Here is a 19,699-nt window from a genome sequence, read left to right as displayed (position 1 = left end):
GTTTTCCTATAGTCTGAATGTACAGGTCCCGCTGATATTGACCGGACTGCGGCAGGCTTCATCGCTTGCGTTTATCAGATTGCTGCCATTTATACTATTATAATGCACCTCTTAATAAACTATTTTGTTAATGACTTTGGCTTTTGTGCGTCCCTCCCCCACAGTTGAAGTAAACAAAACATTACAATCTTTAATGGGTTTTAGAAACTTTATTTAGAAAATCAAAAACAGTGTTTTGTTCAAGAAATCTTCCCTTTTGTAGCTAAAAGTCACTTTTACAAAAATTCGGGTTAATGTGTTAGTGGGAGATGAAGAGGTGTAAGGTCTAACTCGTTCTCTGCCCTAAAGCTGGCCATATGCAAGAAAAGTCGAACGTAATGTAATCCTCCATGTCTGATATTTTGGCCTGACGCTACTTGTATGGTGTGATCGGCTGATCATTTGTCATCGTGCACAAGCCCTAGGGAGTCTGTTTTTTTTATAAAACAGTGCAATTCTAGATTGGCACGCTGTCAAAATTGAGGATGGCAGCTTTGTGAGCCATGCTATTCCCTTTGACTGGCATCAGTTTTCTCTTGGCATGTAGAACTCCGTCTGCATCTGGCACCATGGGTTATCTAATCATGTAGCGTTCTATGACTGGATAGGTATATAATAAGTAGTAACTACCAGATCTCGGTTCTTGTTGGAAAGCAATTGAAAAAATAAAGTAGCAGCAACACTCGATTACATCTATAGCTCTGTATATACTGGTTTCTGCGAAATAAAATACATTTCCCCACTTTAATCATTAGAAAGTCCCTGATCCTCCTCCCTGGGTAGTGCTCACTTTTACAATAGGTTTCCTCATCACTCACCATAGAGTAGTGGGCTGGTGGCATTTTAACATGTAACAGCCATAACCGGGGAAGATGACCACTGATCACCACTGTTGGAGTGTGGATTTTTAGCTAAACTTATGCCCTCCAAATCTTAGCATTATTTTGGGACAGATTAAAGAGAGAACTTCGATCTCTCCCTGATTGTTTCTTTAAAACTATACATAAAAGCACTATTGCTATCTAGTGGCAGAGTGGTAGTACTACACACATACCATACTAGAATGAAACATCAACAGCGATCTTTGCTATTTCCATTATCGGGCTGGGTGCACCAATAGTTAAAGCCCATTTAAATATTAGTCCTAGAAATTTCCTTAGTGGTCCTTGGTTATAGACAATAGAACTAACTGATGCCTTTTATAAATATTCATGAAAATTTGGGACAAAATAGGTTTCCCAACAGCAAATCTAGCGGTTTGACTTTCTAGCACTGCAGATAATCGGATCGGTTAGGGGGGGGGGGTCACAGCACCGGTCTTCCTATAGATCACCTGCTATACAAGAGGGTACTCCATTGTGTACGTGCCTATAGGAGTTAGTGTTTCCAGAGTAGTGAGTAGATGTGAGTCATGGCTTCCTTAGGTCCATAGTGTAAGCTCGTGTTATGTCAGTTTGTCATGGATCTACACAATACAGATACCCAGGGGCACAGAGGAAATATACAAGAAGCCCCTGCTAATTTATAGACCTCCGGTCATCCTCGTCATTCAGTATAGGAGTTCTGTCGGACTCCTCCTGGGACTCTTGCTCTGTATTGGGTTTCTTCTTTGTCATTGTGTTTAATGTGCCTCCCTGCAAAAGGAGAAAAAAAACAAAAAACTAATCAAAACAGTAACATCACAATGCCATGATACACCCGCTCTTACCCATCACCGCAGAACGGAACATACAGAACTTCATGTGACAATGGTGGCCATGTTTGTTTACACCAAGTTGTATTTGGGCTCAGGAATACAGCACAATGTGGCAGCACAAAGATGTATTACAGATGCTTAGATACTCCGTATGCCTCCCCCAGGCACCGTATTCTGCACTAGAGGCCATAATATAGCATGCCAGATTTTCCCTCAATCCACGAGGGGAAAAAAAAAAAATAACTCTGCAATCTTGTAAATGACCCAAAACCATATACACTGTCCTATCTTAAGGGCCCACGCACATCACAATGGTAGCACACTGACCTGTAGGCACGATGTCATATGGCACCTTTATGCCACACCATATTCTCCCTTATAAACCACGCTGGTCGTAGAGAATACCGCCATTATATAACTTATTTATGTGCCGCAAGATGGAGGGTCAGTGTAGGCCAGATTACAAATACAGCCATGGTGCCTAGAAGTGTCTGCATTCTACCGCTATTACTTACCTGTTTTTTGTCCACTATATTCAAGGTCATGGAAGTGACGATACAAGCGATGGTATTTGCCAGCATGAAAATCATCATTTGTTGCCATCGCCATAGTGGGATTTTTGATTCACTGCAGAGAAATGAACCCAAGTGTGTAAATGACATAATAAAGAGAATTACAATTGCACGGCTTATGCCAGGATTTATACTGATCGGTGTCTTATAGCCCAGTGTGGCGTGTCCATAACACCCATCATCATCCTCAGGATGTCCAGTTCCAGAGAAAAGATCTGGTGCCGGTATGAGGGAAGTTAAACAAACACTCACTTTGCATTTCTTGTACACATACCTGGATTTGGTACCAAGAATTCTGCCAACAATAACGTTAGAAAGCCCAATGCCAATCATCTGCACTGAGGTGGCGAGACCCATAGCGGTTCCCAGAGTAGCTTGTGGGACTACAAGAGGGATTGATGGCCACATGCTTGCCTAAAGAGGGGGGAAAAAAATAAATAAATAACCAGTCAGACTGGTGTGTCCCATGCTCATGAATGCAACAGAATAAGCAGTGGTTTCTTATATATCCCACATTGTATTTATTATTTTTTTCCCCATGCAGTCATGCCCCACGCTTCCAGATTAATAGAAATCCATGTAAGTCCAGTCAGCGAAGAAGCTAGCTACTTCCTCTCTCTTCACTTTTTCCAAGACATTTCACAGCATTCTTGGTCTTGCTCCAGAGACTAAAGTCTGAAGCACAAACCATTGACTATACAAGAGACTGCACACACAGTTAGGGCATGTTCACACGTGGCGGAATTGCTGTGGAATTCTCCTGCGGCCGTTTTTTTACAGTTTCAAAAATTTGTAGGCAAGTTAGTTCAGACATTGCGGAAAACTCTGCTGCAGAGCAGAATTTTCCCTCCGCAGCATGCACTGTCTGTTGCGGAGAAGAAGCGGAATTTCACTGCGGATTTCAGCCTTTGCAATGCAAAAACTGAAATCTGTGGCAAGTCCGCTGTGTTTTCTGCAACGTCTGAATTACCTGTCAAATATGCAAATGTTGCTGCAGATTCGTTGCATAATTGGCCCAAATCTGCACGAACATTTGCAGCGGAAAAACTCCACCACGTGTGAACATGCCCTTACTGCATGTAAGGATTCAGGAGCACAGCCAAGTTTTCACGTTTGGTTGGACGTACGCTTTAAAGTGAATTTTGTATCAGAATTTCTCCATCAGTTTTATTGCTTTCACATTATATTACATGATTATGCACGCCGCGCTTCATAGTGTAATACAGCAATGAAAATGAATAATAGTCATCCTCTGGCTGGAGGGAATGGAGCCGCACTCGGCAAAACGAGTTGTACAGGCAGCACTCTGGGATGTAGGTGTGGATCAGAAACTTTTACTCCGATTGGCAGTTTGCCGCTCCGCCAGCAGACCTCATGCATGAGACCTTAAGGCCGGGTTCCCACATAGTAGCGTAAATGCTGTGGAATTTTCTCAGCATTTAAAGTAGCAGGAAAGTGGATGAGATTTAGAAAATCTCATGCCCAAGCTGCATAGAAAAAAAACCAGTGTAAACGTTCATAAATTTACCTGCGGTGTGGAGTTAAAAATGCAGCATAAATTGACATGCTGCGGAGTTAGTCGATTTTCCGTTGCGGGTTTTCCCCATTAAATTCAATGGGGATGCAAAACCCGCAACAAAGCCAAGTGTTCCGCTGCAAAAAAAATAGCAACTACGGAAAATAAATAAATCATACTTACCCAGAACGCCCTCTTTCCTGCAGCCCGGTAAACCTGGACGACATTGCATCCCATGTGACCGCTGCAGCCAATCACAGGCTGCAGCGTCATCCAGGGAGGCCGGAGCAGACAGAGGAGGGAGTGGGTAAGTATGAATGGCTTTCGCAGCGGATATTCCGTTCGAAAAACTGCACCACAATGTGGTGTGATTTTTCAGACCGAATGTACTGTGATTTTTTTTACGCAGTGTATCCGACCCGTGGGAACCCGGCCTAAGGAATCAATATGAAACAAAAAAGGCAGGATCTATCAAATCCTGCCTCTCATCGAGCAGCATAAGAACCCCTTAAACTGAAATATAATTTCCCCAGCCTGAAATGGTTGATAACCAGAAACAATAGATCGTGTTCACATACGCTGAAAGTGTTAATGAAAAAAACCTCTAGGTTTAGTGTCCCATTAAATGTAAAAAAAAAAAAAAAACACACAACAAAAAACAGAAATCTTATACATTACCGCAGCAAAAGAGTAAGTGACCCCAAGCCATAAGGTGGACACCAGCGGTGGGACGAAGGTAAACGCCAACAGGGCAAACACCGGCAATGTCAGTACTGCACAGAGGAAGGCCAGCACCCCCCTCATTCCAACATAGTCCTAAGACAGTGAAAATCGTGAGATGAGAAGCCAAATAATGATTGACAAATAATAAAATAAAAAAAATAAAAATAAACGTACAATTAATATTCCAACAGCCGCCGACAGCACCAGAGAACTGTCATACACGGCCCCAGCGATGTAGGATGCCGTCTGCTGATCATATCCTTCATACTTGTCTTGGATAAATTTGCTGTAAAAGGCGAAAAATAAAACCATAAACAGCTGCATAACAGAGCGAGATAAAAATCCTGTAACGACTGAGCTGCCCAAACATCAGATGACTCGTTCAGCCGACTCCCCCATATACACGGACGCTCGGTTCGGCCGCACATGCTTGAGTTTAAGGGGAATAAGCTGCTGCCAAACACCTAGCAGCGGCCCATCTCCTGCGGGAGCAAAGAATCGGGCATGCTGAAAGCCGTAAGTCCGATCCTTTCTCCTGATATCTGCAGCCCCCCCCCCCCCATCATTCAGCCGGTCCTACTGAAGTTAGTGGGTTCGGCCAACGTGTGGGCACCTGCAGTGTAGATAGAAATTGGCCATATATGTGGGTGGATAAATGTGGACAGGACCAACTATTATGGCATAGAAGAAAAGGCAGGTAGGATCCAGCGAGGTATAGTGATTAAAAGGAAATATCGAACACTGGAAGAAGAACGCAGTACAAGGTGGTCTAAATGGCAGACAGAGCCTACGCGTTTCGAACACGGTCTGTGTTCCTATTCATGGCTAATTTTAGACTATTATGGCCCCTTAGGCTGGAACTGAAGCTATGGGAATTTGTTAGGGAACTGAACAAGTCTAAGAGGTGGAGAAACATTAACCAGTGCCCCTTCGATGCTCCTGACTGGCACAGAGGGCTCACTGAGAAACGCGATCTGTCTTCCGTATATTGTACACCCCTAATTTGCACTTTGGAGGGCTATTCATTTAGTGCAAGTTCAACCGCTACCTTTATAAGGACGTCTTTCCTAGTTACATCATTCCTCTACATGAAACTCTTCCTTGACCACAGCAACGTATCACTTACCTGGCATCAGCCACGAAAGGAAATACCCCATTGTAGAAAAACATGATCGTCAAAACCAAGAGCCAGTAACGTAACGGCAAACGGCGGATGTCCTGAACTCGCTGGAAGAGTTAAATTACCATTATAAACCTCAAAGAGTAGGGACCCACTTTAAAAAGAGGTCGCCGTGAAGTGGCAAGTGGGCTTATACAGTTTGATCAAAATGTTTACAAAGAACCTCATGTTCATGTTTCTAAATTATGCCTAGCGGCTCAGATGAACGTATATACTGTGGATTGTGCGGTCCATGTCTAGTTTCTCACAATGCTGATATTGTATAGTCTATCCTCCTCATTTCCTTTGTTTTACTTGGTACCAGCACTCCACGCATTTGAAAAAATACCCAGCTGATTTTAATTCCAGAATGACCTCATAAGTGTTCCTGCTCTTGCTTGTGCTCTCAGTTGGCCACTGGGGGCGCATGGCAAGGTGAGCTCATTCCATCTGTTCACATGTTGTGGTGCTGTATGGTGGTGTCTGTTGCTGTAGTGCTTCACTTGTGGGGGGACGTGGCCCAGAGCCAAGGAGGCTTGGCACGGTCTGCAGGCATGGGTGCTTTTGGGCCGCTGGGTTGCTCCCTCTGCAGGAGCGGTGGTGGTAGCCGCCATGCGGTGCTGCAACCGCTAGAGTAGGGACCCACTTTAAAGAGGTCGCCGTGAAGTGGCAAGTGGGCTTATACAGTTTGATCAAAATGTTTACAAAGAACCTCATGTTCATGTTTCTAAATTATGCCTAGCGGCTCAGATCAACGTATATACTGTGGATTGTGCGGTCCATGTCTAGTTTCTCACAATGCTGATAAACCTCAAAAACGTTTACAATATGTCATTATTTAAAAAAAGGGGGGGGGGGGGGGGGGAGGACCCCTGTTCTTATGGTCTTTCAAGGCACATGGAGATCATAGGGGGAATCCTCCACTTGGGGCTACCCCCTACTAGTCATAGCAGAGAGCCACTGCAAAACAATCTGGATGACCCTACACGCTCATGTATTACCTGGTTACCTATAGGCACTGTGTACACCTACGTCTAATAGTCTCATCGCCGGAAGAGCGGCCTAATTCAAAGGAGGTTTTCCTGATAGGTCCTCTTTAAAAAGAGTCGTCCTGTCAGTTCTCCTGTGTTTTAGTAAAGACTTGCATTCCCCAGGAAATAATTCTTACAATCTTTTCATAGAAGTCTGCGTTCCTCTGTTATTCCTCCTTGAAATGTATAAGTTGACAACGGAGTGTAACTTTTCTTGTCAATAGGGTGTGACGCTACACAGTCTGACAAACTCAGTACTGATTGGACAGAGTAAGAGTGTGTAGGGATATGGTAAAACCCAGGTTTATGCATACATTTCAAGGAGGAATAACAGAGGAACGGCAGAAAATAGAGATCCAAGTAAAGATGGTCTAGAAGTGTTATTTGGGGAATGCAATTCTTTAGTAAACCAGCCACGTCAGGAGAGGGGACAGGTCCTCTAAAAGACTGATGAGTGGCAATCTATGACAGTCCTTACCACTTTCTTGGACTCTTCTTGCATCGCTCCGTCCAGGCCAAGCTGCTTCATTCCCAGTTTATCCAGAATACTGACAGTGACAGCCGAGAATAAGCCCAGGACGCACAGTATCGTTCCTACACAGGAAAACATCAAATACACAAAGAGTTCCTTATACTGCGCTTACGGATTTACTCTGTTACGTGTGTTCTCGTATTAAAATCACAAGTTTCACCCTTCAACTCATTCACATAACTAATTTTTAGTTCAGGCCGAAAGGCAAGACTATTGCAGAATGCTGATCATTGGGCTGGATTTCAGTCACTAGTAAATGCCATGCAGTACCACTAGGCTGACAACAGGGGTCACTGTTTCTCGCTGTATAAATGGGGACTGATGTCAGGGTGGAGTCTTTATCTTGCAAAATGTCCAGATCAATTGCACGTACAGGATTAGAAAAGCACGACTGCCTTCTTTCATCTCCGTCCATCGGTTGTTTGTGGTATTGTAACTCCGCTCCATACACTTCGATGCTACAGAAAGGTACGGTTGTACTGAAACGTCGCACGGGTGATTAAATCGGTCTTTTGGGAAGTGTTGCCTCCTTGTCTATTTTCCAGCTGCAATACCAGACGCAACCTATGGACCGTGGCGTTGGTATTTATGGAAGACAGCCGCCATGTTCTTCTAATCATTGACAACACCTTAAAAAATTAGCGGGGACTTTGAATTCTGATCCTACAGTTTATGGCGCTGGCTACCGGTGTGGCAACTCATGCAATAGTCTTCCTTTAAAATGTAAGAAAAGAGATTTAAAGGGGTATTTCCAGAATCAGAAATCATCACTTATCCACAGGCTTGGCGATAATTGTCTGATCGTGAGGGGCGGGGTCTCCCCTGGTCCTTCTCAGTGCCTGACCACAGCGAGGAGGACATTGAATAGAGTGGCGGTCGAGCATGTGTGCTGCCGCTCCATTCAAAGTCTATGGCACTGACGGAAACAGCAGAGTACAGCGCTCGGCTGTTTCTGTCATTCTCAGACAGTGAATGGAGCGGCGGATGCATGTGCGACTGTTGCTCCATTCAAGCTCTTCCTCGCTGCAGTGAGGAGTAACAGGGGGTTCAGGATCCTAGTTCTCACAATCGGCGGGGGTCCCATCAGTGGGCCCCCAGTGATCAAACAATTATCACCTATCCAGTGGACAGGTGATCATTTTGTATTCTGGGACAACCCCTTTAAATGAAAAGTTGTCACATATCTAAGAGATAGGAGATATGTTAGAGGAGGGGTTTCAGACGTTGCACCAAAAGCTCCACCCTGGTCTCCAAGGCTCTGCTATACCTACGATGACAGCCAGTGCCCCTTGCTTATGATCAGAAAAGTGCCAAGCGGTTATGTTTGACAGTCAGGTTGCTAGGGATACACTGCCTGGCTAACAACGAACCTGGCAGAAAGTGTTCAATTCACCTGCAGCGCCACCACAGGGAAAGTGAGGAATTACATGGTGCCTATTGAAATCAATGGGTTATATATACATCTATGGTATGTGCAAAGCACAAAGTTACCAGGTCCTCTTTTGTAGCATTTCGACACTCCGGCTAATAGATGAGGGTCTTCACCAGCTCCCCCCCCACTCTATTAACCCCGATAGGATATTTGAAAATGGGCTTTCTAAACCAGACATCCACTTTAACAACCGTTGATGTAAAATATAGGTGGAGTACTTCTTTAATCCAGCAATAGTAATCCAGTCCCATGGATTAGGGGCCCCTTAGGTCTGTTCACATCTGCGTTAGACGCTCTGTTTAGGGTCTCAGTCACAGATCCGGCCAAAAATACCGGAAACTATAGCGCAGAATGCTAAGCTATTGTTTCTGGGAAAAGCTCAGACACCAAAGTCTCAATGGGTTCCGTCGGAGCGCTGACGTGTCAGTCATTCAACGGTAGCGGCGAATCTGGCGTTTGTTGTTCTGCGTCTTGTGACGGAGCAGAAAAACAGCAACGCAGATATGAACAGGTCCTTCTGCACAGGGAAGTGGCACTGGTCTAGTTTTAACCCTTGCACTGACACTTACAGGTTTTGCTCACCTCCCCAAAGAGTCCATTGGATTCCAAACTGATCTTCAAACCGTCTCGTGAGGAAGAAATTCAGAACACTGCCCAACCGTGAGAAAGACAGCGTCAGCCCAAACGCCAGAGCCAGTTCTTTCCCTTTAAACCAGAAGGCGGTGATCCGGTTCTGTACAACTGGCAGAAATGAAAGGTCGTGAGAAACATAAAAATACATGACATGTTGAGGGAGATTTATCAAACTCAGTGCAAAGAGTGGAGCAGTTGCCCATAGCAAGCAACCAACCATGTTGCCCGTTAATTTTCCAGACGTCCTCTAAAAAATGAGAGCTGGCATCCGATTGGTTGCTATGGAAAACTGCGCCAACAATACATAAGACTTTTCAACAGGACGGTAACATCTTACTAGTCAGTGATCCGTTCCCCGAGCCGAACAACAGGCGTCCTGTTAACATTAGTGGCAGCAGGTACGGACTTCCTTTGAAATGTGATCCCAAAGCGAAAATGGAGGAGCCGACAACAGTCAAGGAGGAAAACAGGAAGAGGCCGACTGCAAGAAACTCAAAGTTACGTATTTATAGAATAATAATGATCAAAAACTAAAAGGATATGTACAATTTTCCAACCAAATTAACTTTTAATACTGCCAGGCATCTAAAAAATAAAAGACACTTAGCAAATACGTCTGCATAGGAGCTGTATACATTAAACGGCAGAACATTTTTAATCAAGACTCTTTGCCTGGAGCGTTCCTTTAAAGTCCATGTACACTTTTGCAATCAATAGCCTTGATTAAAATATCCTTGCCTTTTTGTGAATACAGCTCCTCTCAGAACCTATGTGTCTCCATGGTTACAGACAAACCCTTTAAATAAATATTCTGATCCTGCAATCACATGTTATTCCACTGCTCTGCCCCCTTCTCTTTCCAACCTACACAGTAGAAGAGGGGGCTGATGGAAGGGCGTAGAATACATGACCGCAGATCAGACTACACAGGGCTTGTTTGTAGTCTGTCTCTATGGAGACACATAGGTCTGCATAGGAGCTGTATACACAAAACAGAAGGAGATTTTTGATCCAGAATACTTGCAAAATTGTTTTATTGGAGCATATTCAATTTGCATTATTAAACCTTTTACATTTAGCAGGAGATTTAGGACTACACTAAAGGATGGATTTTACATGTTGGGAATGACTCACATCTGTTCCCCAGCTTGTCGATGAGGAATCCGGCCATGATTACCACCAAGGCATTCCTGGGGGAGAAAAGCAGAACATGACGGTCACCTGCCCCGCAGACATGAACAGGACAACATCGCAACTGCTATCGCTGACCCCAACTCCCATAATGGGGTTTTATGTAACTAAAGCTTATGTGTTGTATAATAAAGTTTTGCAACCTTCTACTAAACTTTTTTTTTTTTTTTAATTCCTTGCAGTTTTCAATATCTATGCTTGCAGTCAGAGACTGCAAAAATATATTTTTCTTTACATTCAGTGGGTGAAATCAGTCCTGATCATGTCCTTTACACTGCTCTTTAAGGCTGCTGAATTTTTGATTTTGAATTGTTCCTATGCAGCTAAAATAAAAAAAGCGTAACTTTGCAAATCATCTGCATTAAAAATCTAATGTTTTGTGTATACAGCCCGCATGCAGACCTATGTCTATAACTAAAAACAGTCCATGTGTGGTCTGATCCTGCCATCAAATATTACTTCCCGCCTCATCAACTTTCTAACTCGTGTTTCCATTCGCTGACTAAAATCTTGAAAGTGATGAGGAATTAACATACAAAGTATATTAGAAAGTTGCATAACTTTTCGTTAAATAATGAAACTTTTTTTATTTAGATCAGTAGTTCACTAAGTTCATTGACAATTTGTTTACTTAAAAGGGGTTTTATGAGGTCAGAAAAACATGACTGCTTTCTTCCAAAAACAGCGCCACTCTTGTCTATAGGCTGTGCCTGGTATTGCATTATTCAATTGAATAGGGCTGAGCTGCAATACCGGACACAACCCATATATAATAAAGTGGCGCTGTTTCTAGAAGAAAGCAGCCAGGTTTTTCTAATCTCTTACGAGATTGCCGTGATGGCGGACAGTATGTTACTCCTACTTACGTCCAGGCGTAGATGGCATATAAGAGGTTATACTGCTCTGGGGTCATTCCCAGCCCCTCCACACAGCCATCGCTACTGTTACCATGGCCGCTGTTGGGGTGACTCCCATTTGCACACGTCAGGTTCTGAAGATTTAAAAAGAAAAACAATATTACTACATGCATGGACTGAAAGTTTCATTTACGTGACCGCCTACCATTCACACTACCGTAATGGCGTCCTTCTTAACGGAGCCAAATCCGGCCGGATTCCATAGACTTATAGTAAGATCTGTTAGGTTTCCCTTAGGGTTCCGGTACAGAGCCGAAGTTTATCCCTATTTCCTAAAATGTATTGCGCTCCCCCCCCCCTCCCAATTATTCTGGCACATTTCGGAAATGCATTGCCAATTCATGAACTATTATAAATCTGAATTATTCATCACATCTGTGAGTAAATACCTGCTACGTTTTAGTATATACTTGTATTCACCTTAATATAACAATCTTGGAGAATCTTTTCCTAGAATTTTGTGTTGTGCTGTTCCGCTGTTATTCCTCCTGGAAATGTATGAATAAAATTGACAACTGGGTGTTACCATTGTTTTTGTCAACAGGGTGTGTTCTTGACAGTTCCAGTACTGATAGGACAGCTATAGACTGTAGGGACACGCCCCCCGTAGACAAGGGGAATGGTAACGCCCAGTTGTCAATTTCCAGGAGGAGTAACAGAGGAAATGCATAATAGTTCTAAGAATACAAGAGTTTACATAAACAGACATGTCAGGAGAGGTAGCCGGGCCTCTTTAAATAGGCACTCACCCCCTGGAACTGGTCCTGGAGCACGCTGGGAATATCAAAGCAGAAATACGACCCGAACGTGAGCAGACAGTTGAAGAACAGCACCACGAACCGGTAATAGGCTGTAAGGGGAAAAAAATAATTGTAAAAATAAGTCAGACTACGCTTCACAAGAATTTACATCGAAGCCAATAAACAACTTTAGATCCTTAAAGGGCCCTAAACCTAAAGGCTGTTTCCAAGTGCTGTTTATGGCGGACTGTATTTCATCAGCAGCAAGGAAAGCAAATCCCATGTTAGACAAGTGCTTATAATGTTTCCAAATTGGAGTTTCATGCAGTATAGGGGGTCACCTCAGAGCGGGGGGAGCGCTTCTCGCCTCTGCCCCACTTGTGGTTGCTGTGAAATCTGGAATAAACGTGACAGCTGAAAATGCAGAACTGTCCGGGCCGACAATGTGCCTGTGACCCGGTGACGTTACACCCCGATGCTGAGGCAGCAGAGCAGACAGGACGCCCAGCACATCTGCTGGAGGATCACGCCGGACTCCTTCATTACTCATCTACCGCCATAAATGAAAGTCAATCATTACCGCTCTCCTGTCCGTCAGGCGCTCTCTTAACTATTTCGGCGCTGTGAACACTCAGGGCTCCTTATTACACCTCCCACGCAGGGACGTCTGTGCTAACGTAAGGAATAGCGCAGAATTATCACCTACAAGTAGGGACGTACCGTAGAGCCGGCCATTCTCATGAAAGCAAAGTCACCCGAACCCGCTAACATCGCAGCGGCGCGTGGATTCCCTGCTGCTCCGCACTACAGCCGTTCCATATCCTGTCATATTACGGAAATATTCTCCCCTAGAAGCGTTACAAAACCTGCACAATATGGCGGCTGACGGAAATGGACATCTTTATGTAATGAAATCCGAGGTGTACGGAGGGGCAGTACAGGCCCATAGACAAGGGTGTGTGAAAACGTAATGCGCTCACATGAATGACACCTGCGTTTTACAATCTCCGCGCGACTTCTACGTCGGGATAAGCCCCGTAACGGTGCCATTCTAGCTTACGGGTGACGGATGGCACTGATCCATTTGCTGCATTTGTCACCCACAGGCTAGAACGAAATCTATTTAACAGATACGTAATGAAGAACCATGAAAAAGCCCAGGATGTAAACTTACAGCAGCATGTCACCCATCGGCTACCATGTTAAAAAACGGATCCTGCGCAGTATACTTTTAGCCCCTGGATAGATTTACGCAGTTTACCACGCTATTCTACAAGCACAGAAACGGTATCTCCAACATATACTACTCGACTGGGATAAAAAAAAAAAAAAAGGGAGCACACTTTTGTTCTCCGCCCGTATAACGGGAGCCTGTGGGTGCGCTTGAAGTATGCGGAGGGAGCGTTCCAGACACATACGTCAGACGTACAGGGGAGACACAGCGTGAAAGGAGCCAAATGATGCACAACAGGCCATGTAGCATTGAGCCATTGTAGTAAAGAACCCCTTTACCTCAGACTATCCCTGTTCTAGGAGCCAGCAATGATAGACTCAAGACCCCATAACATTGCAGTCACAGAAAACCAAAACATGGCTGCTTTCGTCAAAAAACAGTGCCACACCTGTAAACAGGTTGTGTCTGGTATTGCAGCTCAGCCCGATTCACTTCAATGGAGCTGAGCTGCAATACCAGACACAACCCATGGACAGGGGAGGCGCACTTTCTGGAGGAAATCATCCAGAACAATTCCTTTAACCCCTTCCCGACATTTGACGTACATGTACGTCATGGAAAGTACTGACTTCCCGCATCTTGCCGTACATGTACGTCAAACGTTTGGCACCGGCTCAGAAGCTGAGCCGGTCCCATCATCACCGGATCTCAGCTGTATCTTACAGCTGACATCCGACTGTAACGGCGGGGACCGAAATTAGCTTCGATCCCCGCCATTAACCCCTTAAGTGCAGCGCTCAAACGCGATCGCTGCACTTAAGGTGTTTGCAGCTCATCGGAACCCCAGTAATGAAATTGCCGGGGTTCCGGTGGCTGCAATGGCAACCGGAGGCCTAATACTGGCCTCCCGGTCTGCCTAGCACCGAAGCCGGTCAAGATCCGCCCGGCGGCGGAGCCTGATCGGCTTCCGTAGCTGCCGGCAAGATGGCGCCGGGTCAGGAGCTGATCCGGCGTCATCAGCGGTGGAAGTCAGCTGTACTGTACAGCTGACATCCACCTGTAACGGCAGGAACCGGAGCTAGCTCCGATCCCTGCCATTAACCCCTTCGATGCAGCAATCGAAAGCGATTGCTGCATCGTAGCGGTTACAAGCAGATCGCCAGCCCTGACAGGCAATCGGGACTGGCGACTGCTGTTATGGCAACAGGAGACACAATGGTCTCCTGCTCTGCCATTACGGAAGCCGATTTAGGCCCCGCCGGGAGGCGAAGCCTAAACGGCTTGCGGTCAGTGAATGACTGACAGATCTAATACATTGCACTACATAGGTAGTGCAATGTATTAGAAAAAAAAAAATCTGACCGTTGGACCTTCAAGTCCCCTAGTGGGACTTGAGAAAAAGTGTAAAAAAAGTATAAAAAAGTGTAAAAAAAAGTGCAAAAAATAAAAGTTTGAAAACAATAAAAGTTTCAAGTAATCAAATAACACACAATCCCCCTTTTACTCTTATCAAGTCCTTTATTATTGAAAAATAATAATAAACCATATGTATTTGGTATCGCCACGACCGTAACGACCGGAGGTATCAAAATATTATATTATTTATTGCACGCGGTGAACAGCGTAAAAAAACCCCGTAAAAAACGTTACCAGAGTTTCTGTTTTTTAGTCACTTTGCCCTACAAATATTACAATAAAAAGTGATCAAAAAGTCGCACGTATCCAAAAATGGTACCTATAAAAACTATAGCTCGTCCCGCAAAAAACAAGCCCTCATACAACTCCGTCGACAAAAAAATTAAAACGTTATGGTTCTCACAACTTGGCGACAGAAAAAATACATTCTTTTTACAAAAGTAATTTTATTGTGCAAAAAGTTGTAAAACATAAAAAAGTGCTATAAATTAGGTATCGCCGGAATCGTACTGACCCGCAGAATAAAGGTAACATGTAGTTTATAATGCGTGGTGAACTCTGTATAAAAAAAAACCAAAAAAAGCTGTGCCAGAATTGCGTTTTTTGGTTTACCTGGCATCCCAAAAAATAGGATAAAAGGTGATCAAAAAGTCACATGTACCCCAAAATGGTACCAATAATAACTACAGCTCGTCCCGCAACAAACCAGCCCTCATACCGCTACGTCTATGAAAAATAAAATTAGTTATGGCTCCAATAAGTCAGGAAATAAATAAATATGCAGTTGTGCCCGAGGAGAACATTTCTTCTGTTTCAAGAGGCGATTTATCAAGGACCTAAAATTGGGGAACCAGGAAGGGAGGGCCCAATCATATCCGATGGAAGCGACGGTGCCCGTATTATACCAGGATAATACTTTCCCAGCAAAATTCCCCAAACTACAAAGGCGCGGAGTGTGGACCAAAAGGGGGATAAGAAATGACACCATTTATCAGTGCGACACCGGCCTGTGCAGAAAGGATTGCTTCACAGCGTAACACACATCTATGGATTATTTTTATTTTTTTATACCACCTGACTATGCCCCTTATATACTCCGCCCCGCTTACATGTACCCCCACATTATAAAACACCAGCAATACTCAAACAAATATAGTACCAAGCAAAATCCGCTCTCCAAAAGCCAAATGGTGCTCCCTCGGCCCTGAACCCTACAGCGTGCCCAAACAGCAGTTTCCTTCAACATATATGGCACCGTCATACCCGTGAGAACCCTTTTAACAATTTTTGTGGTGTGTGTCTCCAGCGTCATAAGCTGGGCATGACATATTTGCCACTGAATGGCATATCTAGGGAAAAATATAAATTTTTAATTTGCACCATCCGCAGCGCATTCATTTATGGAAAAGACCTGTGGGGTGAAAATGCTCACTACACCCCTTAATAAATGCCTTGAGGGGTGCAGTTCCATAATGGGGTCACTTATCAGGGGTTTCTTTTTATTATTTCACATCTGAGCCTCTGCAGTTGTGAACCAATACTTTGTAAATCGCCAAATTAGGCCTCCACTCCGCATGGTACTCTTCACTTCTGAGCCCTGTCATATGTCCAGACAAAAGATTAGGGCCACATGTAGGGTGTTTCTAAAACCGGGAAACACCGCATAATAATTAGAGAGCTGTCTTGTTATGGTGGCACAAGCCGGGCACCACATATTGGCATATCTATGGAAAAAAATCCCATTTTCACTCTGCAACATTGAGCGCACACTAATTTCTACAAAACACCTGCAGGGTTAAAATGCTTACTACACCCCTTGGTAAATGCATTGAGGGGTGTAGTTTACAAAATGGGGTCACTTCTGGGGGGTTTCCACTGTTTTGGGCCCACAGGTGCCCAGAAACCAATCCAGCAACATCTGCACTCCAAATGGCGGTCCTTCCCTTCTGAGCCCTGCCGTTTGCCCAAACAGCAGTTTATGACCACATATGGGGTATTGCCGTACTCGGGAGAAATAGCTTTACAAATGTTGGGTTCTTTTTTTCCTTTATTTGTTGAGAAAATGAAAAAATTTGCGCTAAAGCTACGTCTTATTGAAGAAAAAGGACTGTTTTTATTTTCACTGCCTAATTCTAATAAATTCTATGAAACATCTGTGGGGTCAAAATGCTCACTACACCCCTAGATGCATTCTTCAAGAGGTGTAGTTTCCTAAATGGAGTCCCTTTTTGGGCGTTTTCATTGTTTTGTCCCCTCAGGGGCTTTGCAAATGTGACCTGGCCTCCGCAAATCATTCCTGCTAAATGTGATCTCAAAAAGTCAAATAGTGCTCTTTCCCTTCTAAGCCCTGCCGTGTGTCCAAACAGCCGTTTATTACCACATGTGGGGTATTGTTTTACTCGGGAGAAATTGCTTTACAAATTTTGTGGTGCTTTTTCTCCTTTAGTCCTTCTGGAAATGAGAAAAAATTAGCTAAACCTACATTTTCTTTGAAAAAATGTAGATTATTATTTTCAGGGCCTACTTCCAATAATTTCTGCAAAAAAACTGTGGTGTCAAATCGCTCACTATACCCCTAGATAATTTCCTCAATGGGTGTTGTTTCCAAAATGGGGTCACTTGTGGGGGGTTTCCACTGTTTTGTCCCCTCAGGGGCTTTGTAAATGTAACATGGCCTCCGCAAACCATTCCTGCTAAATTTGAGTTCCAAAAGCCAAATGGCGCTCTTTCCCTTCTCAGCCTCGCCGTGTGTCCAAACAGCCGTTTATTACCACATGTGGGGTACTGTTTTACTCGGGAGAAATTTCTTTACAAATTTTATGGTGATTTTTCTCCTTTAGTCCTTGTGGAAATGAAAAAAAATTAGCTAAACCTACATTTTATTTGAAAAAATGTAGATTTTCATTTTCACAGCCTACTTGCAAAAATTTCTGCAAAAAACCTGTGGGGTCAAAATGCTCACTATACCCCTAGATAATTTCCTCAAGGGGTATAGTTTCCAAAATGGGGTCACTTGTTTGGGGTTTTCACTGTTTTGTCCCCTCAGGGGCTTTGTAAATGTGACATGGCCTCCGCAAACCATTCCTGCTAAATGTGAACTCCAAAAGCCAAATGGCGCTCTTTCCCTTCTCAGCCACGCCGTGTCTCCAAACAACCGTTTATTACCACATGTGAGGTATTGTTTTACTCGGGAGAAATTGCTTTACAAATTTTGCGGTGCTTTTTCTCCTTTAGTCCTTGTGGAAATGAGAAAAAAAAAATCGCTAAACCTACATTTTCTTTGAAGAAATGTTGATTTTAATTTTCACGGCCTACTTCCAATAATTTCTGTAAAAAACCTGTGCGGTGAAAATGCTCACTACACCCCTAGATAATTTCCTTGAGGTGTCTAGTTTCCCAGATGGGGTCACTTTTGGGGGATTTTGACTGTTTTGGCACCGCAAGAGCCCTTCAAACCTGACATGGTGCCTAAAATATATTCTAACAAAAATAAGGCCCCAAAATCCACTAGGTGCTCCTTTGCTTCTGAGGCCGGTGCTTCAGTCCAGTAGCACGCTACGGCCACATGTGGGATATTTCCTAAAACTGCAAAAACTGGGCAACAAATATTGAGTTGCATTTCTCTGGTAAAACCTTCTGTGTTATAAAAAAAATTGTATTAAAAATGTATTTCTGCAGAAAAATATGAAATTTGTAAATTTCACCTCTACTTTGCTTTAATTCCTGTGAAATGTTTAAAGGGTTAAGACATTTTCTAAATGCTGTTTTGAATACTTTGAGGGGTGAAGTTTTTAAAATGGGGTGACTTTTTTGGGGTTTCTAATATATAAGGCCCTCAAAACCACTTCACAACTGAACTGGCCCCTGTAAAAATAGCCTTTTGAAATTTTCTTGAAAATGTGAGAAATTGCTGCTAAAGTTCTAAGCCTTGTGAGGTCATAGAAAAATAAAAGGATGTTCAAAAAACGATGCCAATCTAAAGTAGACATATGGGGGATGTTAATTAGCAACAATTTTGTGTATTATAACTGCCTGTCTTACAAGCAGATACATTTAAATTGAGAAAAATGCTAATTTTTGCAATTTTTCGCTAAATTTTGGTGTTTTTCACAATTAAATACTGAACATATCGAGCAAATTTTGCCAGTAACATAAAGTCCAATGTGTCACGAGAAAACAATCTCAGAATCGCTTGGATAGGTGAAAGCATTCCGGAGTTATTACCACATAAAGTGACACATGTCAGATTTGAAAAATGAGGCTCTGTCAGGAAGGTCAAAAGTGGCTAAAGAGGGAAGGGGTTAATAAAGATGCAACAAATGCGCCCTGATAACCTCCCCTGAACAAGCAGCGGTGTTATCAGGTCACAGCTGTAGCGACATTTTGCAGATTTGTCTCTTTGTGTGGTCATTATATGAACTATGGCAACCTCCTCGGGTCACGTGACTGCCGGCTGCTAATCTGGTCACATGACCGCTGATGTGGTCACATGATCTGCGGGCAGCCGCATAAGTTTGTGAAGCTCCAGGGGCACCATTTAACTGCCGAATGATACGTTTACTCACCCTTCTCAGCCGGGACCGCCATGTCTCCTCCTGCGCGCCCTGTACAGACACAAAAACACAAGTATAACACAATGAGAGCAGCCGCACAGGCATAGACAGCAAGACAACAGCAGAGTGCGCCCTCACCCCCACACACGGACGCCGGGCACACACTGACACAGCTCCACTACTCACCCCCACACGAACGCCGGGCACACACTGACACAGCTCCACTACTCACCCCCACACGAACGCCGGGCACACACTGACACAGCTCCACTACTCACCCTCAGCTGATCCCAACAAAGACTGACCACAGGCACAGATTTCTGTGCCAGGCTCTAGCCACGCCCGCTTACACTAGATTGACAGGCTGCTAACCAC

At 43.9% G+C, this 19,699-nt stretch overlaps 1 protein-coding gene across 2 annotated transcripts; it reads right to left on the bottom strand.

Annotated features, from left to right (window-relative positions):
- Window positions 1-189: 189 nt before the first annotated feature.
- LOC142655802 (lysosomal dipeptide transporter MFSD1-like) lies at window positions 190-19,699 on the bottom strand. 2 transcript variants are annotated; one of them, XM_075830376.1, is made up of 14 exons: window positions 19,603-19,699; window positions 19,337-19,375; window positions 12,191-12,291; window positions 11,391-11,515; window positions 10,468-10,523; window positions 9,671-9,814; window positions 9,283-9,441; window positions 7,215-7,330; window positions 5,673-5,773; window positions 4,721-4,832; window positions 4,502-4,639; window positions 2,582-2,721; window positions 2,251-2,362; window positions 190-1,673 (listed from the first exon to the last, which is right to left on the bottom strand). In XM_075830376.1, exons 2-14 carry the CDS (start codon window positions 19,356-19,358, stop codon window positions 1,557-1,559), a joined length of 1,443 nt encoding a protein of 480 aa, XP_075686491.1. In that variant the 5' UTR covers window positions 19,359-19,375; window positions 19,603-19,699; the 3' UTR covers window positions 190-1,556. The 2 variants fall into 2 exon arrangements, with proteins under 2 accessions (XP_075686491.1, XP_075686492.1); XM_075830377.1 differs by lacking the exon at window positions 19,603-19,699 and adding an exon at window positions 19,511-19,532.

The sequence above is a fragment of the Rhinoderma darwinii genome, chromosome 6 (genome assembly GCF_050947455.1).
Source record: "Rhinoderma darwinii isolate aRhiDar2 chromosome 6, aRhiDar2.hap1, whole genome shotgun sequence".
NCBI classification, from domain to species: Eukaryota; Metazoa; Chordata; class Amphibia; order Anura; family Rhinodermatidae; genus Rhinoderma; species Rhinoderma darwinii.
The sequence above is the reverse complement of the archived record's forward strand: the minus strand, read 5'-3'. Positions and strand labels throughout refer to the sequence as shown.

What these genes read in the sequence shown, in the direction of transcription:
- LOC142655802 (XM_075830376.1), bottom strand. Translation starts at nt 19,358, where the DNA reads ATGGCGGTCCCGGCTGAGAAGG. An exon ending in TCCAGGACCAGTTCCAGGGG is followed by an intron (nt 11,516 to 12,190) that starts GTGAGTGCCTAT and finishes TTAAATCTTCAG; the next exon opens with AACCTGACGTGTGCAAATGG. An exon ending in AAGAAGAGTCCAAGAAAGTG is followed by an intron (nt 5,774 to 7,214) that starts GTAAGGACTGTC and finishes TAACTCTTCCAG; the next exon opens with CGAGTTCAGGACATCCGCCG.